The 27,484-nt window shown below is 37.0% G+C and overlaps 1 protein-coding gene across 2 annotated transcripts in view; it reads right to left on the minus strand.

The window, feature by feature from the left end:
- The window catches only part of LOC124802887 (NACHT domain- and WD repeat-containing protein 1), a 598,844-nt gene that overhangs the window by 63,106 nt on the left and 508,254 nt on the right, over window positions 1-27,484 (minus strand). For both annotated transcript variants that reach the window (XM_047263936.1, XM_047263935.1), the window contains exons 15-19: window positions 13,772-13,909; window positions 10,358-10,480; window positions 10,024-10,132; window positions 6,061-6,248; window positions 5,430-5,503 (exon numbers count right to left, since the gene is read on the minus strand). In XM_047263936.1, coding sequence (XP_047119892.1) covers window positions 5,430-5,503; window positions 6,061-6,248; window positions 10,024-10,132; window positions 10,358-10,480; window positions 13,772-13,909 — 632 coding nt within the window. The remainder of the gene's footprint in view (window positions 1-5,429; window positions 5,504-6,060; window positions 6,249-10,023; window positions 10,133-10,357; window positions 10,481-13,771; window positions 13,910-27,484) is intronic.

The following is a 27,484-nucleotide window of genomic DNA, read 5'->3' on the forward strand; positions in this document are numbered from 1 at the left end:
AACTAATTCTGTATTTTAAGTGTGCAAATGTCAACAAACGAACAAACAAGATTGAAAACATTGCTAAGAATTTGGACAATGTTCTTCTTCAAATATAACTACAGAACACACATACAACAAAAATGCTAAACTTTCATGGCAGTGCACCTTCACAGTCAGGTGACCACACTATCTGAAAGTTTAGCACTGTTTTCAGTCTTATATATGTGCGCACTGATCACTCAATGCCTCAACTATGAGCTTATTGAAGGTTGTCATTTTGAGATGAAGTGTACTGACTCAGACAAACACAGAAGTAGAGATGAAGAGAAGAAGGCATGGACTCTGTACACGCACCATGAAAAGTCTCTGGATAGCTGCAAAGTATGAGAAGTATGGAGAAAGATTTCGCAGTGCACTGAATAGCAATGGTGAAGTGCTGTGATAATTACTTCAGAGTTTACGAGGTGCATTCAAGTTCTAAGGCCTCCGATTTTTTTTCTCCGGACTGGAAAGAGATAGAAACATGCGCATTGTTTTAAAATGAGGCCGTGTTCATTGTCAATATGTCCCAGAGATGGCAGCACCGTACGGCAGATGGAATTTTACCGCCAGCAGCGAGAATGAGAACTGTTTTAAATACTTAAAAGGGCGATGTTTTCCTTACTTGAACAGCGCGCAATCATGCATTTTCTGAATTTGCATGGTGTGAAACCAATTGAAATTCATCGACAGTTGAAGGAGACATGTGGTGATGGAGTTATGGATGTGTCAAAAGTGCGTTCGTGGGTGCGACAGTTTAATGAAGGAAGAACATCGTGTGACAACAAACCGAAACAACCTCGGGCTCGCACAAGCAGGTCTGACGACATGATCGAGAAAGTGGAGAGAATTGTTCTGGGGGATCGCCGAATGACTGTTGAACAGATCGCCTCCAGAGTTGGCATTTCTGTGGGTTCTGTGCACACAATCCTGCATGATGACCTGAAAATGCGAAAAGTGTCATCCAGGTGGGTGCCACAAATGCTGACGGACAACCACATGGCTGCCTGTGTGGCATGTTGCCAAGCAATGTTGCCGCGCAACGACAGCATGAATGGGACTTTCTTTTCGTCGGTTGTGACAATGGATGAGACGTGGATGCCATTTTTCAATGCAGAAACAAAGTGCCAGTCAGCTCAATGGAAGCACACAGATTTACCGCCACCAAAAGAATTTCGGGTAACCGCCAGTGCTGAAGAAATGATGGTGTCCATGTTCTGGGACAGCGAGGGCATAATCCTTACCCATTGCGTTCCAAAGGGCACTACGGCAACAGGTGCATCCTACGAAAATGTTTTGAAGAACAAATTCCTTCCTGCACTGCAGCAAAAACGTCCGGGAAGGGCTGCGCGTATGCTGTTTCACAAGACAACGCACCCGCACATCGAGCTAACGTTATGCAACAGTTTCTTCGTGATAACAACTTTGAAGTGATTCCTCATGCTCCCTACTCACCTGACCTGGCTCCTAGTGACTTTTGGCTTTTTCTGACAATGAAAGACACTCTCCATGGCCGCACATTCACCAGCCGTGCTGCTATTGCCTCAGTGATTTTCCAGTGGTCAAAACAGACTCCTAAAGAAGCCTTCGCTGCTGCCATGGAATCATGGCATCAGTGTTGTGAAAAATGTGTACGTCTGCAGGGCGATTACGTCGAGAAGTAACGCCAGTTTCATCTATTTCGGGTGAGTAGTTAATTAGAAAAAAAATCGGAGGTCTTAGAACTTGAATGGACCTCGTATTTATTTATTTTCATTCAATACAATGAAATAAGATTGCCAATATTCTTAGTAGGAAGTGTTTTTAATTTATAGTTTCTCCAAGGCTTCCAAGAAAAGGAAAGCAACATGCTGAGAAAAATTATACTTTTCAAGGTTTTTCTCTTTCAGTGGATGAAGGAATATGGTAAAAGCACCAAATTCTTTCCTTGGCTTGAATATTACTCTTTAAATATTTTTTATTTATTATTATTATTATTCACGTTTGGGCCCTACTGGACCACGCGAAGTACAATCACGGGGCATTCAGTTATTTTCTTTTAGACTTTCTCTCTGCCCAAATTGTTTTCATTCTCTCGGAATGAGCTCTTTTCCTTTCATCAGACCATGTGGTTCCAGTTTTATTTGGTTTTTCAGCTTGACCAACTACCCAGTCATGAATTTTTTGCCCAAATAATTTTCTGTTTTGAATTTCATCTTGTTTTATATCTGCCTCTTTCATGTCCTCTTTTATAGCAGCAATCCATTTTATTGTCTCAAATTTAGCTTTACTTCGATTTTCGTAGAATTCCACTACTTGTTTAGTTAGTTTAGTTTAGTTTAGTTTAGTTTAATCTGCGTTTTTTCATATCCGAATATATGCTGGTGTATTGTTGAATTTTTTATTTATTTGTAAATAATTCATCACAGAGATTTGGACATTGTTGAGAGTAAATAACGGCATTAGTGAAGAGGATTTACACTTTACTCTCCATTTTTTTCTTTTTAATAACGCTACCAACTTCTGAAATCTTGATTTGAAAAAGTTTTCACAGATGAGAAACATGTAACAGTTGCTACCACAGGAAATTAATTTATTTACTTTTATTAAATTTCATTTTATTTTTAATTCTGTGTTGTTTAAACGATATTAGAAGCTTTTGCTTTCCCATCTCTTAAAAGGGCTATAGGGACGAAGGGCTTTTCACACAGCTTATGTATTTGCTGAATTCCATACAGGTTGAGAGGGTGGGGAGAGTAAAAGAAAAAACAGATCAAACTGTGAAAAATATTATCAAATATAACTTGACTGTACTAAATGAGTAACTTTCAAGAAAAATGAATAACTATAATTTGAAGGAAGATGTAATCAGAGTAGATAAGCAGTGAATAAAACAGGTTAAGTGAGGACCATTTTTATAGAACAGAGTGAAGTGTGCAGGGAAATTAATAAGAATGAAAGCTTTTGATTAATGTGGGATAGCTATGTAGCAAAAAATGATTTCCCATGACATGATGGCATTAAGGAAGTTACTGAATTTAAACAAGCTCGTAAGTCAAGAATTAGAAATGCAGAATAAGTAGGGGTGGGGAAAAACTGTTTTATTTTATGACCAATTTAGGTGTTACTTGTTTACCAGTTTTGGTGTTATTTTTGTGCAACAGAGCATACAAAAAATGGCTTGAAGGTAGCACACAAATACAAATACAAAAACCACCAAATATGGTGCTTTAGAAGACTGAAATTTTTCACAACAAAAGTCTTGTATAAGTATTCTTGGACTTCTTGTTGCATCAATTTAGGGAAAAACTTCAAGATTTCAATGATTTGTCACCTTTGTCAGCAGCGTCTGAATGTTTTGGTGGCTGCTGCTATGGTGGTCTTGTATAGCCCATGGACAACCTTTGATTGGTCAGCAATTAAATCATGCTGCCATAGATGGTGTCAATACACACTGTTGTGGCACTCCTATGGGAGCAGTGGCACCACCAGTGCAGCTGCTGACCAGTGTAGAAGTTGACACCATCTACACTGGTGGTGCCACTGTTCCTATAGGAGTGCCAGCAGCAAACATTCTGATACCAAAAAAGCCAAAAGCCAATTTCAATATTCAATAACTATCAGTTACAAATATTAGTAAACAGACATCCTCAGATTTATAACACTTTTATATGTGAAAATGTCAAATTTTATAACATGTTGTAAAAACTGGTTATATTTTCTGCAGTGTTGGTTTTGTGAAGTTTTCCTGTCCCTAAGAATAATAAATTCATGGCAGGCAGTTAGATCATTTGTGTAAATGGGGACAAAGAATATGACAATGTTTACAATAATGAAGTTAGGGAAAAGAGAACACTGAGTTGGTCTTAACATAAAGAGTTGTGAGGTTCCCATCTCTTCCCTCCAAAACATAAGTACTTCTCATATTAAAAGCTGTATTTATGTCATGAGTTAGTGGAGAATGAAAATGAGGTAGGCTACATGAGGCAGGATATTCTGTACTTCAAAAAATGTGTAAAATCTGCATATAGAAATATTAATACTGATTATACATTTTAAATTATGGGAACCGCAAAATACCTGAGACAAGAACATCTGTGGGCCAATGGGTCCCAAACAAAAACAGGAAAGATAATAAGGTTAAATCTTGCAAAAGTAAAAGGAAGAGACACAAAGAAAGGGAGGAGGGAGAAACCTCAGTTTAACTGAAGTAAAATAGTTCCTGAAAAACACATCAAAATTTTTATTGTTGATTTGGTACAGTTTAAGAGGAAGCAAGGTAAAATAAATCAAGATGATTAGCCGTTTGGAGCTGTGGGGGTGGATACCAAGTCATATCCATGTAGCTCAGATGTCAAGAACATTGCCTGTAGAAATTAAAGACATGAATTTGAGTCACAGTCGAGCACAGTTTTCATCTGCCAGGAAGATTCTAAAGAGTGCACACTCTGCTGCAGAGTAAAAGCCTCATTCTGGAGATAAAAAAAACAAATAATCTAAATTGAAAGATTTGGAGAGAAGAAAATTTATTCAATATTACACGACAAGCTCGTGAGAGATCTGGGGTGTTAAGTTGTGGTGCAAATTAAACACAATTTTGTTTTGCTAATTTGAGATTAATAAATACACATGGCATAGCAATGAAGTATATGACATGATAGAAAATAAACATGAAGATATTTAAAAGGCGTGAAAACGCTGTTGGAAAATTATGGGATTTTGTTATCACTGGCACTAACATGAACTAAGGGGCAGACTGTAGAAAACATATCATACCCACAGAACATAATAAGGGAAGAGTATCCATTGGATATTAGACAACTGAGTGACTGTGTGTATAGACAATTCCATAGGACACTGACTAAAGAGAAAGTTACTGAGATGTGAATGTTATTTATGCAGTAAAAGATAAAATTATCTAAATTTGTGTAAAGGGAAACGTGGTATAAATTTTGCTTACAAGAGTCACTTACAGACAAAATATGAGAGGAAACTTTTATGCCAGAAATACTTCCTGTTAGCTGAAGGTCCCTTTGTCAAGTGGGACTTCTACATTAAAGTTTAAAATTAACCATTTTCTCTACAAGCAGGAAAAGGAATGAAAATTCTGGACAAGGGCATTTCTGAAATAAATTATGAGTTTCTATCATTTTATCTGTAATACAAACTAGAGCATCCCCTCTACTCCAAAGTCAAAGCCAGTAGCACATTACATGTTTGAGAATTGTAAGTAGCAGAATACGATAATTTAAATATACAAAAAATCATTCAGCTTTTCATTGGAAGTGTCAGAAATTCACAACTTGTTTTTAGAATGGAAACTCCATATAAAATATCTCACATGCAATGTAAGACAAATTTATATGCAAACTATAAAACTTTTTTATTTTCTTTAGAAGCATTAAATATTTTACTTTTAGATGACTTACCATCCATCACTATTATTAGGTTGTGTTAAAAGATGTGCAACCAGCTGTGGATTTTCCTTCTCTGACCAAATGCCCTATTGGAAAAAATTTTTTTTAATAAAATAGACAAAAATTCTAATGCCATTTCTTGTTATTTACAAAAGGAAAATATAAGAACAAAAATGAGTAACAAAATTAATAACTATATTCAATTCATGGGACATATTTTATTAATATTTCTCGAAAGGACCTTCTTCTTTGGCTCTTAAGTTTTTCTCAGATTGTAAAAACAGATCTGTCTTACAAAACAATTTGAACTCACAAATGTGTGAAACAAAATTTAAATCCTCATCTGATTTCCCAAAATTAATTACAGAAAATTTTGTCTGGGTTCCTCTGAGAGGGGGCAAAAAATCACGGTCAATTTCTCTCCCCTGCCTGAGCTTGTGCACTGTCTCTAGTATCATAAAAAAGTGAGTGAGACAAAAATAAAGAAAATAATACTTTACAGTAAGTCAATCACCATCTCTCTTTTTTTTCAGAACTTGGATGCTTTGGGTAATTCATCAGTTCAGCTCCACCATAGTATACTGATTGTTGTTTTATTGGGATTATTACAAAGACTTATTTCTATAGTAAATGAATAAATTACCTGGTAATACTGGACTAGTGTCTCATGAGCCCACTTTCTCCTGTGTGAATACCGTTTTGCAGCTGTCTGCAGAAGCATCTCATCATTCCACTGAGCAGTGCTGCAGTCTGCTGTAGCTGACCATCGCAAGAAAGGTCCCATGTACTTGTTGAGCCTAGCCCAGAACAGACAGGCTGGAGCCCATGGAACTGCAATTGTATATAATAAATATCAGAGATAGCTATTAGATTTTGTTTTGTTTCTGTTTATTTTTATCTACTTTATTTGGAAGATGACTTACTCCTCTGTGAAAGATTGTTGATCTAATTAAAATTTCTGTAACAGCAGGTAATGTAAGGTTTTTAACTGCAATATTCTAATCCAGGATTCACATTAATTTGAAAGATCCAACAACATTTTTTTTCAGTTGTAATTTTCTAGCTACTGACTTAATTATAAATCAGAGCTGAAAAAATGTATTCATTATTGGAAACATGAAAATGTATTTGCATTGTCCTGTCCAATATCTGATGTGCTCTTCTGTACATGTAAGATTTACTGGACCAAATAAATACAGTACAATAGACTGCAGAAACTTCAAGAAAGAACTAAAGGGCACAACATAAAGCATATGCACGATGTAGTTGCCATAACATGACATATGTATTTTACTTTATGACACCAACCAAAGACATAGATATAGTACACAACAGAGAGATTAACATAAACATTTCACTTCAACACTTCCCCTAAATGTTTATCTTGCTAAATGCAGTACTTAACACATTCCAATTAATGATCTTAAATATTTAAGCTGGACATGTGGCAATGGTTTGGTGAGAATATTTGCAGCTTGCTGATTACCTGGTACATTCTCAATGGCTAGCTGGCCTTCTTGAATCTTCTTACAGATGTAGTGCATGCGAACATTAATATGCTTTGACCTCTTGTGAAATTCAGGATTTTTGGCAAGTTTAATAGCACTTGCATTAACAACTATAAGAACAGGAACACTCTCCAGTGGTGAAATTTCTTCATAGAGCTTAGATAGCCACATTCCTTCTCTTGCCCCTTCACTGGTGGCCACATACTCCAACTCTGTTGTTGACAGTGATAGGCAATGTTGCCACCTACTAGCCTAGGTAAGTGCTCCTCCACAAAATCTTGTAACCACTCTGCTAGCTGAGCATGGGGTTGCTGGATCACTGGCATAATCAGCATCAGTATATATCTCCAGTCTTCTGTTTGGATGGCTAGCATCATATTTTATACCCAATGACAATGAACCTTTATATATTTTAGGATTCTTTTTACCACAGACCACTGATTTTCTCGAGGATTCTCTAAAAATTTTGACACATAGCTCACTGCAAATGCTATATCAGGCCTTGTACCAACAGCTAAATACATAAGACAGCCAACTGCTTCTCGATATGGAGCATTAGTTGGTTTATCACTGGTTAACTCATTTGACTGCAGATACTGCTCAATTGGAGTTGACACAGGATTTGCCTCTGTCATTTTAAACTGTCGAAGAATATCTTTAGCATAACTTTCTTGATTAATCTCTATTGATCCATTATCATGACATACAATATTAATATTTAAGAAATATCCTACTGGCTCAACAGTAATTTTAAATTCATCTTGAATTTCCTTTAGGAAAACTTCAACATCCTTCTCCTTACTTGCAGATATTAATCCATCATCAACATACAGAACTAACATCAACAAGTCATCACAGTTTTCTCTATAGAACAAACATGGATCTGCCTTACTTTTCACAAGCCCAAGATTTATTAGGAAGTCCTGGAACCATTGGTTCCGGCACCTTGGAGATTGTTTTAGTCCATATAAACTTTTATGAAGTTTGCATACCTGATCTGTTCCACCACTAAATACCTCAGGCTGCTCCATATATATCTCTTCTTTTAAGAAGCTATTCAAAAAAGCAGATTTTATATCGAGTTGTGCCAACTGAAGTTGCTCACCAGCAGAAACACTCAAAATTGCTCTTATTGTATCGTATCTAGCAACAGGACTGAACGTTTCATTATAGTCAAAACCTTTTTGTTGGCAAAATCACATGACCATTGCCCCTCTCAGAGAGTGAGAGACAGCTCTATGTATGCAGTCTGTTTGTGTGCTTGTCTGTGATTCAGCATCTCCTCTATTTGGTGATCAGCAATATATTCTTTACATAATGCTGTTGTTATTCCATCCTGGACTTTCCACTGTTTGATTTAGTATCCATGTTAATATTATTTCAGTATAATATCAGTTATGTTACTTTTTTACTTATTCAATGTCAATGATGAACACTACCTGTTTTGTTATTTTCTTGCTTCTGTCCAAGACTTACTACCCATGTGTGGCTTATTGTAAATGTTGGCAAAAAAATTACAGCTATACCTCAGGTATGTTTATTATGGCATGTCTGGTGCAATAAACATACCTGAAATAAAGTTCTGGTGGTTTTTATTAGCATTTACATGGTTTAACTATGGAGCAAAAAAAATTATCTCTATTATTTTCTGCCTTACTGATTGCTGGCAGCTAGTTATGCCTTAGAATGTGTGTCTTGTTATTGTGAATTGTTATGTCAAAATTCTGTCTTGCAATTTACATCTGTCTTGAAATAACATTCAGAACAATTTATTCTCTCCTCCTCTGCACACACATTTTCTTGTCACTTTTGCTATTTATTCCTGTCTCTATATTCTGATAAAGAAACAGTATAGTAAGTTCTGAAACCTAGGGAAATCCCTATTCAATTTGCATGTCTGCTGAACCTATTTAATTGCTACTGTTTCAGAAACTGGCAAACAGCCACATCCCTTAAATTCAACATAGAGTTTCAACAATTATTTGAAATAAAAAGCCATGCCCACATATATTAAATGTTGTAAGCTGGGAGGAAAGGCAGTAATGTTTCAAAATACTGAATTATTTGACAGTCAATCATCAAAACATTTTAGAATAGTTCTTGATGTGATATAGTAACTATAGTCTCATTCATATATTGTGGAAAATTAATATTTAGATTCACTATCAATATTTAAAAGTTTCATATTTATTGCTTAATAGTAAATAATACAGCAAACTGCCATTTATCTTGGTCAGTGCAGATCCAAACTGCATGGGAAAAAAACATGTATAATCTAAAACATATATGTTTTTACTGGACTCTGCTGACAACTTATTTACAAAATAGTACTGAATAATACCGATTTTGCTGTCACTTATTTTCAGTTCATTTATCCAAAATGGCATCCAGGTTATTTTCCCTCTTGTAATGCTTCACATTTTCTGGAGAGTAAAACCTTTAGTACCATCAAGCAAATTTTATCTTTCAGACTAGATTAATGCATTTCAGTGCCTTGGTGTGCATGATAACTTGTTATTAAATTGCCTCATCCTCACTCACTTCGTCTACTGAATACACTTTTCTCACTATTTCTGTGTCACCTAGTTGATCAAATCCCAATTCATAGGCATCGATATTTAATCATTTACAGGTGTTTTTGTTAGGTCTTCACAACCAGAAATTTGTATTCTAAACAAAAGTATTCATTCTAGTTATAACAGAAAATTTTAGAAATTTTATTTTTTATTTTTTTAGAAACTGATGATCTATGTATGAATAATTTGCAAGCTGGATAATCCACACCCAGATAAAAGGGAATCTACTGTACATTTATTTTAGAAGGAGTAAAGTTTTTCAATTCCCCCATAAGAATTCCAATTTGTGGCTTTTTCTGGGATTTGACATCTCATAGATATTGAGATAATAAGACATGGACTTTTTAGCTTAACTTATTTAGACAATTAATATGCAAAACTCACTCATAACTAGTTTTTTTCTAAAAGGCTAAATAAATATTCTGTCTAATCAACTACAGTGTGAGGTTTCATGAAAAAAAATGAGGAAAGGAACAGTTACAGTTAGAGAAGGTACACTGAAGTTAGTAAAAATGTTGGTACCGTATGTAGCTGTGCTATGGAAGATGCTGTCATGTGCCAGAATGTCCAATATCTCAGAGTCTGTAACACCAGTCTTTGCAGCAGTTATGAGAGACAACGCATGCTCCACCTGCCATGACAGAATATGTCCGTTGACAACAGTCCCTTCAAAAGGTAAAAACTCAGTCTTTCACACTGAATAACAAAACAAAAATAGGCAAGTAGAACAGAATGTTAAAGCAAAAATATATTTTAACAGCTGTTTGATACTTCTCAAACAGTACAGCAAAAAATAATTTAAAAAATTGGGGATTGGTTGTACACAAATAATAATGTATCACTTTAAGTTTCTTACCATATCTTGCCCAAGTATGTTTTCTATTTCTTCCAGCATTTGATTTATCTGTTTGATGACATCACCTGTCGGAGCAACATTGTGGTCTGTGTGTGACCACCATGATGTCTGCCATGCCAGCACCTTTATACATTGAATACTGTTATAATGGAACAAAATTACACAGCCTTATTCTAAAAGTTAATTTATCAAATAAGCAGATCACAACAAAGTGTTACATCTCTCTCTCTCTCTCTCTCTCTCTCTCTCTCTCTCTCTCTTTCTCTCCCTCACACACACACACACACACACACACACACACACACACACCAAAATATCTTTTGAACGTGTGATCAGTAGTATAAAACACAACTAGGGAGCTACTGAGGATGTCCCGAATGAAACAAAGGATAACTTGTGGAACATAGATACACATAAAGGCACATCCATCACTCTAATTGCAATCCATTCTCTTGACATGAACTGCTATGCTTCTCTATAATTTTTTTAAGATTTGCCCTGACTGCAATATTTTCTGTTTGCCATGCCTTAATTTTTGTATTACAAGTGTCCTGAAGTTCTTAGTTGTAACACTTAACTTGTATTTTTATTTACTTATTTAAATTTTAAACTAGAACATTACATACACTTTCCATTTCTGACTATAACAATTTCAGTTCCTTTTATTGCAGCAAACACAGAAATGAGCTGAAGGCTAAATCACACGCAGTTCTAATTTCATACTGTTTTGGCAGTTTTATGCAGCTACAGAAGACATTCTCACTTTATTCATATGTTTATTACACGAAGGAAGTATTCATCTTCCTCCTAGGCTGTATTTATTGGTGAACAAGCATTTATTGGCATACAATTTGCCAATTTTGACTTCATGCCATTTTCAAATGGATCTATTTGAAATCCATGTAATACAGCAATTATGTATCTCTGGACAACACACTAATTATGTTTACATGAAATTTCAAAAACAGATGTAAATATAAAAATGTACATCAGACAATTTAGCAATGGTATTCTGTTGTCATCCCTATGTGTACACTGTCTGTAACAGATATGTCATTGTTGAAGTAAAAACCGGAATAATCTTAAATGAGAATAAAGTTTTGCACTCATCAATAACTAAAATAAATAATAACAAACATAGGGTACAAGACAGAAAACATATTGTGTGACTCGCCGATCTTTCAAAATGCCGCCGCGCAGTTACGCGCGTCCTCTACATGTGGTGCTGTCTGCCAGCCATGCAGCAGCAGCGCCACCTATGTGGCCAGCCAGCCAGCCAGCAGCCGCTAGACTCGGACTCAGTTCTGATTTGACTCTTAAAGTGTACACACGTCTTACTTTGTTTACTTGATCTATGACTTACATGTATTGTGTCATCCTTGAAATATATTCGTTCAACTTGAAGTTATAACACATATAATCCCATGAAATATTGCACAGTACTAATTATCACTCTTGAATATTTGACACTGGCATTACATTATGCAGGAAAATCTTTTCTCTATGATGCCTTCATTTTTTCATGTGTGTTTCTTGTATATAAAGCATTCTCAGTTTTCTTGCTCCCTTAGTTTGGGATGAAATCTTGAGCTTTCGATAATAGCCTCCATTGTCATCATTAGGAGCAACTGACTGTCTTCACTGCTGCTGTGGTGGCCGTATATAGCCTGTGGATGGCTTCTTGATTGTTCGATGAAACAAAAATTTTGTCCCATGCCTCCACATACTGGGGCTCTGTTAAAATTTGGGCAGTTGAGATAAGAATAAGTGAGAAGAACTTAAACCAATTTTTCTAGTTCTCTATTTTTTATATGCCATTGGTGTTCCGCACAGCGTTCGGAAATGGTCTGACCTATATAATTGCTTCCACACTCACAGGGGATATTATAAATTCCAGGGACACTGAGGCCAAGACTGTCCTTAACAGGGCGATCTCCTTAATTTTCTTAGGAGTCACTAGGACGAAAAATCAGTCTTATACCATGTGTACCCAGGACTCTTCTTATTTCACTGGATATAGCACCACAACAAGGAAGAACTGCAATCAGTGGTTTCTCCTGTAAGTGTGCAGCGTTTCCACATTTCCTTTACTTGGAGAATATTGCCTTTATATCACGTGCACCATAGCCATTCTTTCAGAATGTGTACTTCAGATGGTTAATATCAGACTTCAGGTGGTCCTCATCAGAAAGAGTTTTTGCTACATATACCAATGTGTTAAAAACAGCTCTCTTCTAAACAGGATGATGGACACTCTGTGCATTAAGATATAAACTGATATGTGTCAGCTTGCAGTACACAGAGATGTTGTTGTACTAAAACGTCTAAGAATGGCCACCTTCCTTCCTGCTCCATCTTAACAGTGAACTGGATGTTTGGATGTACGCTGTTCACCTGTCCCATGAATTGTTCAAGAGCTTTTGCATAGTGTGGCCAGACCATAAATGTATCGTCAACATAATGATAAATTAAGGATGGAAGGAGAGGAGCTGAATTTAATGCACATTCCTCAAAATTCTCCATAAAAAAGTTAACCAATAATGGAGATAATGGAGTTACCACCACCATACTGTCCGTCATTTCATTAAATTTACTGCCATACAAGAAGTAGGTGGTCATCATCACATGCCGAAACAACTTTATAGTTGCAAGAGAGAAAGATCCACCAGCATTTTCAAAGAGTCCTCCACAAGAACCTTTGTGAACAGTAATACCACATCTAGACTGACTAAAATGTCAACTCTGTTTGACGAAACAAAAATTTTGTCCCATGCCTCCACATACTGGAATTCTGTTATTAAGGAGGCTGCTGAAATAAGAATGAGTGAGAAGAACTTTAACCGTGATAGCAGATATTACCTGAGTGGTGCATGGCAACAAGCACTCAACGCAGAGAAGCAGGAGAGACATTTCTTGCAGTGTTTGCATTGCCAGGTAAGCGGTGGTGCCACCAGTGCAGACACTGACACCGTCTGCGACAGCAATACGTAAGTGCCTACCAATCATAAGCCGGCCAATCAAAAGCTGTCCACAGGCTATATAAGGCTATCACAGTAGTGGTGAAGGCAGTAAGTTGCTCCTGATGATGATGACGGTGGATGCTACTGTTGTAAGGTTGAGATTTTATCCCAAACTGATGCAGCAATAAAACCAAGAATGTTTTATGTATAAGTGCGAACACGAAAGACTTCATTATCACATGTGTTTCTTGTGTCCAGACATTTGGTTCACTAAGACAGTATTAAGTAAACAGTTAACTTCAATTTCTCTCAGACAGTCTTTTCCTCATTATTTTTGATGAAAATTTAGTATTTGGAAAGAGTCCAAAAATTAGTTTCAGAAATAACACCAGAAACCAATATCTACCACTATCCTTACAAATAAAACATAGTATTAAGACAATTATTCACTCACCTTTACATACAGTGGCAATGTGCAGCTCTGCACTGATGAACGAACACAGTCATGTACACGGCTATTGACACTATGGTTATATTGCATAACAGATGCCATCAGGATAGCTTCTGCTTCTTCTTTTCCCAAATCAGGCATCTAGAACGAATGTGTTCATATCCTTCAGTTAGTCATCATGTCCTATGCTACACCAGAACTACAATTAACAAATATATTAACACTAGCTGAAGCTTACTGTGTTGTATAAAAGATATGAATGTCTAAACATATCACTGATATAACATACAAAACTATGGAGACAAATATCTGCTTGCAGAACTGTTAAGATGGAGAAAACAAATGGTCACTGAGTAGAATGCCCTTTTTAAGTGGTAAGTTGGAGCTTGCAGATCTGAGAGTGAAGATGTTGCATGAAGTCCGAGACTCCACTAAAACTGTTGGATGTGTTAGTTAAAGAACTCACCTGATAGTCAAAGTATTTGTCGATGCACTAATTCAGCTATTATTGCATTGAGATTTTCCTTGGAAGCTGTTCCAGAGGTCTAATAGTACAATAGGGAGCCTTTCAGTCCAATGCTCTGTGGCATGACATCTGAGTGAGGCCTTTTATTGTCAGTGGAGCTGTTCCATAAGACCATTAGCAGTAGGGCATTAGGCACAGTTTTGAAGCAGGCAAAGCTGACAGTGCTTTAAAGTGGTAGTAAGATTCTAACTGTTTGCCCTGATTGGTAGTGATGCAGAGGGGAATTCTGAAGTGTGGGATACACTCACGCCATTAAGCATTACAGGCCAATGAGAGAAACTATCAGTCTCTATAAGGCAGTATTGATATCCTACTGACAGTAGTAAAGGTCCAATGATGTTGATGTGTCAAGTTATTTTGTTGTGCTGACGAGTATTGCACTGGCAAGCAAATGCCCTGCAATCTTTCTTGACTTTTGGCCAAACAAATGCCTTCTTCCCAAGTCATACAGTAGCCCTTACTTCTAGAAGGGAGAGGCTGTGAAGGAAGGAAATTGCATGTTTGTGAAAATCTGCCTTAATGAAAGGTTGCACTTTTTGCATTGACTTGTTACAATATAGTGCTACATTCGAGCTCAGTATTCAAGAACATTAGAGTTGTATGCCAGACAATGTTTCAAGGCATTCTTTCAGTTTGTTGTCTCTTCCCTGTGCACTGGCAAGTGCTAGCAAGTCAGGTTCCTTCACAATGGTGTCAATGCAAGATATTGCATTGCCGGACTGTTCTGCTCACCATCAACATTTTGAACATCCATAATAAATTGTGCACTACTGCAATTGGCGCAGTTATGCTTTGTCTGGCTTCCGACAGAAAGTGAACACAAGTGCTTTTAATCTGTGAGAAGTGTAAAATGACTGTTTCAAATATGCCTAAACTTTTTGATTGACATGCCATAGAGCTCGCTTGTCATATGTTCGCCAATTTGCTTGTGAAGCTAACAGTTTTTTGATGAAAAATTCCAGAAATTTGTCAGACATGTTGCACACATTGTATAACACAACTCCAATGATGAAGAGTCCACAGTAACTGTAAGAGGTAAATCAGAAAAAGGATAAGCTAACAATAAACCATTGCAATAGTAGCTTTCAATCTGGCCAAGAGTGCTTTCTTTTCATTAATCCACCTTAGCATTTCTCAAGGTTTCGGTGAAATTTTTAGCATTTGGTTGTTGATAAATTTCATCAATCCCAATAAATGGTGTAATTTTCATATTGTGGTGGGATGGGGAGCTGAGAAATAGCTTCCACTCTGCCTTGAGGTAGTGTAGTGTTTCGAGAATTTCTGCATAAATTCTAGAACCGCTCAGCCTTCCACCATCTCGAACACACGACATTTTAGACATGAGTGGGAGAAAGGAACCCTATCTACTGCGCTTCACATGTCTGTGTCTGCAGGTGTGAAATCAGTAGTGAGCAAAAGGTTGACACAGTGGCTGAACAGCAGTTACAAGTACTTGGAAGTCACAGTGAAAGCACACAGAAGAACCAAGGAACTTCTGTGCTATTCTATGCAGTTTATAATTGTGACTACTGTTAGTGACAAAAGAAAAATTGAGATTCGGAATTGTGAAAAAACTCTTATCTTGGGCTTGCTGGAGGCAAAGCGTATTTTACGATATGTTTGTAGTAGAGACATTGTTGTTAAGCCAACTATTTTCTAAATGGACTTAAATCTGTTTCTAATGTGAGAGGATATGAGTTACTTAAAACAAGTTAAATGTTAAGTGTGAATTTTGCTAATTTATGAAGCTCAAATATACCCATAGCTACTGAAAAGTATTCTTCAAGTACTGAATTATTTCGCAAGTGGTGAGAGAGTCTTTAAGGTTCCTGTAACTAGCATAATTCTTTGGAGAAGTTTATAGAGATTCCAGAAACTGTCTATCCAGAGAAGAAGATCGGCTGTATACACCAAGTAAGTCGACTCGTATAAGTGGGAAGTTTGCACATACACTTCACACACTCTTAGTCATCAAAAACATTAGATCGTGGCAACTGGTATGAAAGAACTGAAGAAAACAGGAATTTTGAGACGAAAAAGAGAGAAAAAGCTACCGAGTGTTGCCATAGCAACCAAGCATAACACGACAAGAGAACCATTAAGAGAAACTGGATTTTGCCGGACTATCCACGGGAGGAAATTTGTAAAGGAAAATAAGGGAGAAAGCGTAAGAAAGTCACAACATGAAAAACCGGAGAGGAGATCTCAGCGTATTAGACTAAGAAGAGATATGCCTAGAAAGATACGACTAAGAAGATCTGGTGTGGGGAGTATACAGCTCTCACACACGTCGCAGGGATGCAGATGTGGAAATGGGCCTACATCCGATGACGCCAGCACCAGTTGCTGTTCACTGGTGCCGACCTGCTGTCACATTCGCTCACTTACGCTGTGAGAATTCTACGCTGGGTGGGTGCAAAGAAGAACATTAGTACCTTAGCAAGAAGTGATACAAACTATTTAATGAAATTTATTGTTGTTGTTGTTGTGGTCTTCAGTCCTGAGACTGGTTTGATGCAGCTCTCCATGTTACTCTATCCTGTGCAAGCTTCTTCATCTCCCAGTAACTCCCAGTAACTACAGAACTTTATTAATGTAGCTATTATATTTAAAGTTAATTTTTAAATGGTCACAAGGTCTAAAGTTTGTAAAATTATGGATCACATTCAGCAAATTGAAGAGACATCAGAACCAGCCATAGCTATGAGAATCACTAAAGAAGGGCCTGACTGGTCTGAGTTAGTAAATCTAATCAAACTCAAAATGCTGCTCTAAGTAAGGAACTAAATGCAACTCTGAGAAAAGAATTAAGCTTAGTACAGTCTAGTTTAAATGCTCAGAATGAAACTTTAGGATTGTTAAATGCCAAAGTCGACTCACAGAGCAAAGAATCTGGTAATCTATGCGCAGGCATGGATGCTTTAAAGACTGAATTTGACACCTTGAATAGTAAAGTACAGGCTTTTTAATTAGACTTAAAGAAAGAATTAACCAATTCTGTGGACATTCATGTAAATCAACTGTTCACTGACTTTAGTCAGAAACATAATGATCAATTACAAGATTTAGCAAAAAGTTAGAATTTGAGACTCAGGACAGATGCAATAACGTAGAATCAGAAATCAATGAAAAATTAGGATCTTTCGAAAATGTGTGTAACTTTAAATTTAATGCTGTAAACCAGGTACTGAGTAGTTTCAAAGCAAGTGTACATAAGCAGAGTGAGTTAATGCCTGTCATTCAATCGCAAATTACAGGTGTTAATACACGAGTAGACAATGTGGAAAGGAAATTCAAAGAGCAATTAGCGAACCTTGACATCATAAATCTCCGACATAATAAATGTAACTGGTTTGGAGGAACAGGTGGAGGAAATGATAGACCGAAAAGTTGCTGTGATAGTGACATCCGGGAATATATCTCCTATCTTCAGACCTTAGTGATACTAAGCAGGATTTAGATGACCTGTAGAAAGAATTCAAACTTATTCAAGACAAAGTAGAAAATGTTGTGTTAACTAGTGAAGTGGTGACCGATTTGCAGTGGGGAGACTTTCAAAAGAAATTTAAAGAGAAATACTGGTCTGCCAGTGCACAAGTAAAGTTAATATCAGATCCACATGACCCGGGTGGGGTCATATGTCACCCAGCGACATTAACATTCTGAGTTAATGGGTGGAGGGACAACTGTCAGATCCCAAGTTGTTTTCGGTGCTGCTTCCATAATAGTTTTGCTGCACCAAATTCCTATCAAACAATTCTGTTATATATCCCCCAGGGACATTAACATTCTGAGTTAACAGGCAGAGTGACAAAAATCGGATCCTGATTTGTTTTCAGTGTTTCTTCCAAAATAGTTGTCCTGTACCGAATTCCTTTAAAATCTTAAACTATTCTGTCATTTACTCCTAAAATCTTAAACTATCCTGTAATCTAATGTCTCAGAAAACCAGATATGACAGTCAAATAACAAACAATCCTAGAGAATCACAGGTAAAAAGTGATATTTAGATAAAGTGAACTGAATGGAATATTATGTTTGTAGAAAATATAACATTGTGTGACTAGTTGAACAACTAATATACAATAGTATATAGATTTTCTATTTTGTGTAGAATATTTTATACCCTTCATGAGATGTGATGTAGATGGGAAGGTTTATATCAGTTCTGAAAGGAGTGGCTATTGATGATTTACGAGAACACACAAATCATGACCAACACAACACACTCATCACACCTTTCAAACAACCATCACAAACAAGTGTGTCTGATTCTTCATCATTTGCTTGTTTCCATAGGGTTGCTAAGATTTCCTTCAGGGACCTCAAGGGTGAAGGTGAGAATGTCCATTCTGTAGGAGACGATTTAACACCAAACCTCCTCCGGCATCTCACTCAAGTACCTGCAAGGTAAGGATACTGGGGAAGTGGGGTGGGAAGTGTTTCCTGTCTTTGGGGCCATCTTCTTCAATCTTAGCAACCATTTCTATTTATTTCCTTTCTTACTTCTCATTTGAGGACCTATCTATTTTTCCCTCTTTTCATAATCACATACCTCTATCGCAGAAGTCCTTCCTACTTTCTGTGGTTTCTAATAACCTACATCCCATCTTTTGATAAGAAAGCTGACGAATCAGACTACACAAACACACATTCGCATACACACAAGAATACCCTTATACACAAACACTGAAATTACAGACTAGAGACCTGTTGTGATGCGAGAACCGCCAGGTGTTGTAGGGGAAAGAATGGGTGTACATAAGAAAACACACACACACACACACACACACACACACACACACACACACACACAGAAAACTATCATACATATACATAAGTATCTAAAAACTAGGACGATTCTTCATCAGATATACATAACAAAGAGGCGTGGGTGAAGGAAAAACATGCAAGCAAGCAAGAGCAAAATTGGTAATGGTAGTCATCTAAGAAAAGTCAGTATAATAAATACTCTGATACAGTGATGAATTGTAGGATAGTGGAACCCAAATAGCCTATTATCTACTGAATGGTGTATATAGATGTGGTATCTACTGGAAGTATAGAAGTTGATAAGTAGGAGGAGGACTCTAGGGGTTAGATGAAGTATTAAGAAGTATATGCAAAGTGTAGAGTAAATTTGTAATTTTACCAGAAAATACTTAATTATAGTATACATGGGAATGTATACTGGGGTAATGAATCATGAGGTCTACTCAGACAGGATAAGGGGGGCATACCCGGCATTCGCTAAGTATATGGGGCAGGCATATGTACTTGGAGATAGTGGCCTGAAAAAATAGGAGTGTTTTATAAAGGGGCGTACCTACCAAAAAATGGAAAGAGGAAGTGCTCTCATATGGTCAACCCACAGGCAAGGTATAGGTACTGATAAGGGAAAAGGGACAGTATTGTGAAAAAAGTCACAAAATTTTGTAGGGATTATTCTGAAAAGTATGATCTCTAGGCACAATGAGCATTATTAGGTTTTATGTAAGTTCACAAGTGTCAAAAAGAACGCTTTCATTTTGCCCAGAGTTCCTCCAAAGTAAAACAGATAATGAAGGTAGTACATACTAAAGAAAAGATAGTACAAAGGATAGAAATAATAGAATACCCAATTGTCATGAACACCTGCAATTTATGATTGGAAATAAGGAAAGAGTTCTCACAATTCTTAAATATTATAAATGATGACTAAAAACGAAAAAATGTTTGGGTCTTAATGTCAAGGTGAAATAAAAACATAATAAAGGAACACTCAGCTAAAGATTGTTGTAGAGAGAAAAAAGATTGCTGTTGAAGTGAAACATGTATGTAGAAACATGTATGAGAAAAGTATATTGTTATGATATGAAATGTTGTTGTGAGTGATGTTATGTACATAATGATTAGTTATAAAATATTGCATGTCCGATCCGAGGAGGGGGATAAGTAGTGTTTCGAGAATTTCCATGTAAATTCTAGAACCACTCAGCCTTCCACCGTCTCGAACACAGGATATTTTGGATGTGAGTGAGAGAAAGGAATCCTGTCTACTGCATGTCACATGCCTGTGTCTGCAGGTGTGGAATCAGTCACAAGCAAAAGGTAGAAGCGGCGGTTGAACAGCACCAACAAGTACTTGTCGGGTGATCCATGGAAGTTCTAGTGAAAGCACACAGAAGAACCAAGGAAATTCTGTGTTATTCTATGCTGTTTGACTGTTGTTAGTGACAAAAGAACAATTGAGATTTAGAATTGTGAAACAACTCTTATCTTGGGCTTGCTGGAGGCAAAGCGTATTTTATGATATGTTTGTAGTAGAGACATGTTTGTTAAGCCAACTATTTTCTAAATGGACTTAAATGTGTTTCTAATGTGAGGCGACATGAGTTACTTACAAGAAGTTAAATGTTATGTGTGAAGTAATAATTTTGCTTCTTTATGAAGTTCAAATATATCTGCAGCTATTGAAAAGTATTCTTCAAGTACCGAATTATTTCGCAAGTGGTGAGAGAGTCTTTAAGGTTCCTGTAACTAGCATCATTCTTCGGAGAAGAAGTTTATAGAGATTCCAGAATCTGGCTATCCAGAAAAGCAGATCGGCTGTATACACCAAGTAAGTCGACTCATATAAGTGGGAAGTTTGCACATACAATTCACATACTCTTAGTTGTCAAAAACATTAGAGTAGCAGGATTCCTTGTGCATTGATAAGGTACCCTGAGAATTTTATTTTCATCACTTCAAAGACACATTTTTTGTGGGTTAATCACTAAACCATGGTCTCACATTCCAGTGAACAGCTGGTAAGTGCTCTGCCTTGTTGGACGACATTACAAGTAAGTCACCAATGGAGATGTAACAAAACTCTTTAGTCATTTTGCCCACAATGCACTTGAAAGTCAAGGCAGCACTCTACAATCCTAATGGTATTTGCACAAATTTGTTAAGTCTGAATCGAGTGTAAACAATGACTTTGAGTATATTTTCTGCTGCAGTTGGTGTATGATAAAAAAGGACAGACAAGGTCAATCATGCAGAAAATTACCTTACCATGAATATGCACAGAAATGTTGTCAACATGTGACAGAGGGCAATGATTGGCATTCATTCTGGCATTAAACTGACAACAGTTGCCACTTGTGTACCCACTGTTATTCTTCTTAGGGACTAAATGGAGTGTAGAGACACGTCTACTATTCGAAGGGAAACTGATCCCTGCTCCAACAATCCAGTATAGCATGTCAACAACAATGAATCTCCATATGAATTCATGTGTAAGACTGAAGTTTAGATGTAAGTTGATGCAGCTGTAAGTATTAATCAAAGATTCATTCACAGTAGACAAGTAATTGCTATTGGTTTTTCAATGGGGAAGATAAGAAGAAGGGTAAACTGAGAAAACAGCACCATCAATGAGAAATTGTAGCTTGGTAGATGTCTCTGTTATAAGCAATTGACAGCTGGCCATTTCGAAATCAGTCACCATCACTGTTGATGCCTGGTGACATTTTCCTTGTCACAGGGTGGTCATCACTGCCAAGATGCAATTCCAAACTTTTTGTAGTAGTTGTAGATATTCTCTGCTATGGGAGAATGTCTGTTCCTGTTGGAAGTCACTGTTGTGACACATGTGTGGTGCACCACAATTGTAAGGGCACAAATTGCTTATAAAGTTCAGTTACTTGTGCTTGCAGAAAAGTATCTGTTCTGACAGAGACAGTTGTGATATATGTTGATGGATACTGCTTGACTATTTGGTCAGCAGATTGAGTGAGAGTGTTGAGGTTACCAGTGAAAACTGTGAGTATTTTCTGTGCATGCGCAGGTGAGCATGACAGCCATACAGTCCACAGAATATCATTGTTAATGGTGTTGCCTGCAAGTGCATGAAGACAACAAAGTAGTTGAGATGGTGTGTGGTTGCTGAGTCCTTCAGTGCAGAGCAGTTTTTCAAGTTGCTTATTTTCTGACTGTGACAAGCATAGAAAAAGTTCTTGGCAGCAAAGGTAGTATGTCTTGACCTTCCACAGCCATTTTCTTGTTAAGTGAAACTACTACATTTAGTTTAATCTGAGATAATGTGGGCCAAGACAAATTGGCTCACAACTTGGGCAAACCATAATACCAGATTATCCAACAAGAGGACAGGATTTTCACCACAATTACACTAAGGATCGCTTTGCTGTTGGTAAGCCAGTGCTTGCAGGATTCTGTATGTTTGTCATGGTAGACATTGATTAAGTGATGCAGCTGTTCATGAATGGTCGTACATCTGCATCTACATCTACAACTGCAAACCCCCATGAGGTGCATGGCAGAAAGAACATCCCATTGTAGCAGTTATTACAGTTTCTTCCTGCTCCATTCACATATGGAGTGCAGGGAGAATGATTGATTGAATGCCTCTGTGCATGCAGTAATTATTATAATCTTACCCTCATGATGCCTACATGAGTGATGTGTAGCGGGTTGTAGTATATTCCTGGAGTGATAATTTAAAACCACTTCTGGAAACTTTGTTAACGTACTTACTCAGGATAGTTTATGTCTATCTTCAAGAGTTTTCCAGTTCAGTGCCTTCAGTATCTCTGTCACACTCTCCCACAGATTAAACTAACCTGTGAGGATCTGTGCTGCCCTATCTCTGTATACGTTCAATACCCCCTGTTAGTCCTGTCTGGTAAAGGTTCCTCACACTTCACCAATATTCTAGAAATGTTTGCATGAGTGATTTGTAAGCAATCTCTGTTGTAGAATGATTGCACTTCCACAGTATTCTATCAGTAAACTGAAATCTACCACTTGCTTTATCCATGACTGAACCTATGTGATCATTCCATTTCATGTCCCTACAAAGTGTTACACTCAGGTATTTGTATGAGTTGGCAAATTACAACAGTGACTTATTTATGTTGTAGTCACAGGAACTAGGTTTTTTTTTCATTTTGTGAAGTGCAAAATTTTACATTTCTGAACATTTAGAGTAAGCAGTCAATCTCTGTACCACACTGAAATCTTATCAAGATCTGAGAGAATATTTATGCAACTTCTTTCAGATAGTACTTCATTATAATAACAACACCATCTGCATTTACTATTAATATTGTCTGCAGGGTCAAAATACACAAGATGAACAACAATCTCAACACAATTTCGAGAAATACTGCATCTACCTGGTTGTCTTGATCCAAAGCTTTCAGTATGTCATGCTAAAAAAGTGTGACTTCGGTTTCACATGATTGATGTTTTCGAAATCCATGCAGAGGAGGTCATTCTGTTCAAGGTGCCTCATTATATGTGAGTTCAGAATGTGTTTTAAGATTTTATAAAAAATTGATATCAAGGGTACTGTAGGGCAGTTTTGTGGATCACTTCCGTGTCACCTGTGAATTTTTCCAAGAACTGGGCATGGTTTTTTGTTTGAGAGATCTGCAATAGATTATAGTTGGAAGAGGGGCTAACTCAGTCACAATTTCTGTATAGAATCTGACAGGGATTTCATCAGAGCTTGGAGCTCTGTTCAGTTTTAATGATGTTTCTCAGCACAACTGACACTAATACTTATTTCATTTGTCTTTCCAGTGGTGTGAGGATTATACTGGGGCAATTCTCCTGGGTTTTCTTTTGCAAAGGAACATTTGAAAATGGAGTTAGGCATTTCAGCTTTTGCTTTGCTGCCCTCTGTTTCAGTTCTGCCTCATTCACTAGGGGCTGGACACTAATTTTGGTGTCACTAATAGCCTTTACATATGGCCAGAATTTCTCTGGGTTCTGTGAAAGATCACTTGACAATACTCTGTTATGGCAGTCATTGAAGGATTCATGCAGTGTTCTCTTGACACCCAAATTAATTTCATTTAGTATCTCTCTATCTATATCCCTACATTACACCTATTATGCAGTAATATCTGTTTCTCTAGAAGTTTCTTTACAGTGACTGTATACCATGGATGTTCTCTCCCATCAACTATTCTATCAGGTGCATATCTATCCAGGACATTGTCAACTGTTCTTTTAAACTTGAGCCAGAGTTGCTCTACATGGTCCTGCCCTGTGCTCAAAGTTTCAAGCTCTTCATTGAGATATGACACTACTGATTTTTTATCTGGTTTACTGAACATACATATCTTTCTGCTTGTTTTAGTTGTCCGACGTACTTTGGTAATCATTAGTGCCACTACCATGTCATGGTCACTGATAGCAGTTTTGATGTCGACATCCTCAAACAGGTCAGGTCCGTTAGTTGCCATTAGATCCAATAGTTTTAGTTTTAGTTGTGTCATGTTCCATAGATCATTTTCCCGATTATTTTATCAATATGATGTGGAACAGGTCAGATTACAAGATATATATACACACATGATTAGTACTAATATTTTTTTTTTTTTTTTTTTTTTTTTTTTACCCTTGTTGCTTGTTGAAACGGAAACTCGTCCATGGAGTAGCACAAGTTGTCCAAAAGAAATGATTTCAAGCAAGATTTAAAACTTGATCTGCTACCTGCCAGACACTTTATGTTGTTGGGCAAATGATCAAAGATTTTTGTTGCTGAATAATGTACTCCTTTTTGAGCAACTGACAGCTTCGATAACAGATAGGAAATGTCATTTTTCCCTCTAGTATTGTATGTATGAACATCACTGTTCTTCACAAACTGAGATGGATTATTTGTAGCAAATTTCATTAGCAAATACTCTGATGATGCAGTTAAAATAACTAACTCCTTGAAAAGATGCCTACATGACACCCTTGGTTGAACACCACTAATTATTCTCACTGCTCTCTTTTGTGCAATCAATCCTTTATGTCTAAGTGGTGAGTTTCCCCAGAAAACTATTCCATAAGACATTATTGAATGGAAATATGCAAACTATGTTAGGAGGCTGATCTGTTTATTACCAAGACTAGTGATTGTATGCAGAGTGAAAGAAGCTGAAGTTAGTTGTTTGAGAAGCTCAGTAATATGCTTCTTCCAGTTCAAGTTGTCATCAATGTGAACACCCAAAAATTTGGAGAAATCTACCCTGTTAACTGAGCCCTGTTCATATGCTTCATCAATTGTTGGTATGACTCTATTCAGTGTCAGAACTGTATATAGTGAGTTTTTTCAAAATTAAGGGAGTGTCCATTTTCTGAGAACCACTTAATAATTCTTTGAAGGACATTCTTAACAGTAACTTCAGCTGCTTTTTCTGGAATGGGATTTATTATAACACTCGTGTCATCTGCAAAAAGTACTAGTTCCGCTTGCTGAGCGTTAAGTGGGAGGTCATTCACATGAATAAGGAACAGTAGAGGACCTAAAATTGAACCCTGTGGGACTCCCTTTGTAATAACTCCCCATTCACTAGAATTTACTACCCTCCCAACATTATTTGTGCTATTCATCACAACTTTTTGCTTTCTGTACATTAAGTATGATTCAAACCAGCTGTGTGTATAGCCTTCAATTCCATAGAACCTGAGTTTTTCTAAGAGTGTGACATGATCCACACAGTCAAATGTCTTGGATAGATCACAAAAAATACCAACTGGCAATAATTTGTTATTTAGGGCTCACTCTATTTGATGGGTAAATGTGTAGATAGCATTCTTAGTTGAGTAACCCTTCCAGAATCCAAACTGTGACATGCTGAGTAAATTATTTTCACTTAAATGTGAGACTACTCTTGAATACATAACTTTTTCTAATATTTTAGAAAATGAAGTCAGCAATGAGATTGGTCTATAATTATTTAAGCCACTCTTGTCCCCATTCTTATGAATAGGTTTGACAATTGCGTATTTCAATCTGTCTGGAAAAATTCCCTGTGCCAGCGAAGCATTACGTATATCGCTAAGGACTCCACTTATTAAATTAGAACAACAATTCAAAATTCTGTTAGAGACTCCATCAAAACCACATGAGCTCTTGTTTTTCAGTATATTTATAATTCCCTTAATTTCAGTGGGGGATGTTATGCTATTTCTAAAGGCCTAAAGTCCTAGGGAATGACATTTTTAACGTATTTCTTTGCTTCTTCAATTGAACCCTTTAACCCTATTTTTGCTGATATGTTCTATCATGAGTGAGGTTCCTAATTATCTATTCTAGGCAGTTTCCAGAGAAGTCATTTGGTAATTTTCACAGGATGCTTATCATGCCCACCAGCAACAAAACTGTAATTTTCCAATTAACTGTTGGATGATTAAAGTCTCCACCAATGATTACAGTACGACTGTATGCCATGGAGGTTCCCTCCCATTATGAATTGTACATATCCAACCATGCATGGTCAATTATTCTTTTAAACTTTAGCCAGGGTTCCTCTACATGCTCCTGCACTGCACTGAAAGTATCAAGTTCCTCACTGAAATATTGTTTTAGTTGTACTTTGTACTTTGATATTCATTGTTGTCACAACTGCATCATGGACACTAATATCACTTCTGATGTGAACATCCTCAAAGAGGTCAAGTCTATTTCTTGCCATTGTTGTTGTTGTCATAATGGTTTTCAGTCAAGAGACTGGTTTGTTGTAGCTCTCCATGTTACTCTATCCTGTGCAAGCTTCTTCATCTCCAAGTGTCTACTGCAACCCACATCCTTCTGAATCTGCTTAGTGTATTTATCTCTTGATCTCCCTCAATGATTTTTACCCTCCACACTGCCCTCCAATACTAAATTGATGATCTCTTGATGCCTCGGAACATGACCTACCAACAGACCCCTTCTTCTAGTCAAGTGGTGCCACAAATTCCTCTTATCCCCAATTCTATTCAGTACCTCCTCATTAGTTATGTGATCTACCCATCTAATCTTCAGCATACTTCTGTAGCACCACATTCTGAAAGCTTCTATTCTCTTCTTGTCTAAACTATTTATCGTCCATGTTTTATTTCCATACATGGCTACACTCCATACAGTCTTTCAGAAAAGACTTCCTGGCACTTAAATCTATTCTTGATGTTAACAAACTTCTCTTCTTCAGATGCTTTCCTTGCCATTGTCAGTCTACATTTTACATCTTCTCTACTTTGACTATCATCAGTTCTTTTGCTCCCCAGACAGCAAAACACATCTACTACTTTAAGTGTCTCATTTCCTAATCTAATTCCCTCAGTATCACCTGATTTAATTCGATTAAATGTCATTATCCTCATTTTGCTTTTGTTGATGTTCATCTTATATCCTCCTTTCAAGACACTGCCCATTCCTTTCA

The sequence above is a fragment of the Schistocerca piceifrons genome, chromosome 6 (assembly GCF_021461385.2).
Source record: "Schistocerca piceifrons isolate TAMUIC-IGC-003096 chromosome 6, iqSchPice1.1, whole genome shotgun sequence".
NCBI classification, from domain to species: Eukaryota; Metazoa; Arthropoda; class Insecta; order Orthoptera; family Acrididae; genus Schistocerca; species Schistocerca piceifrons.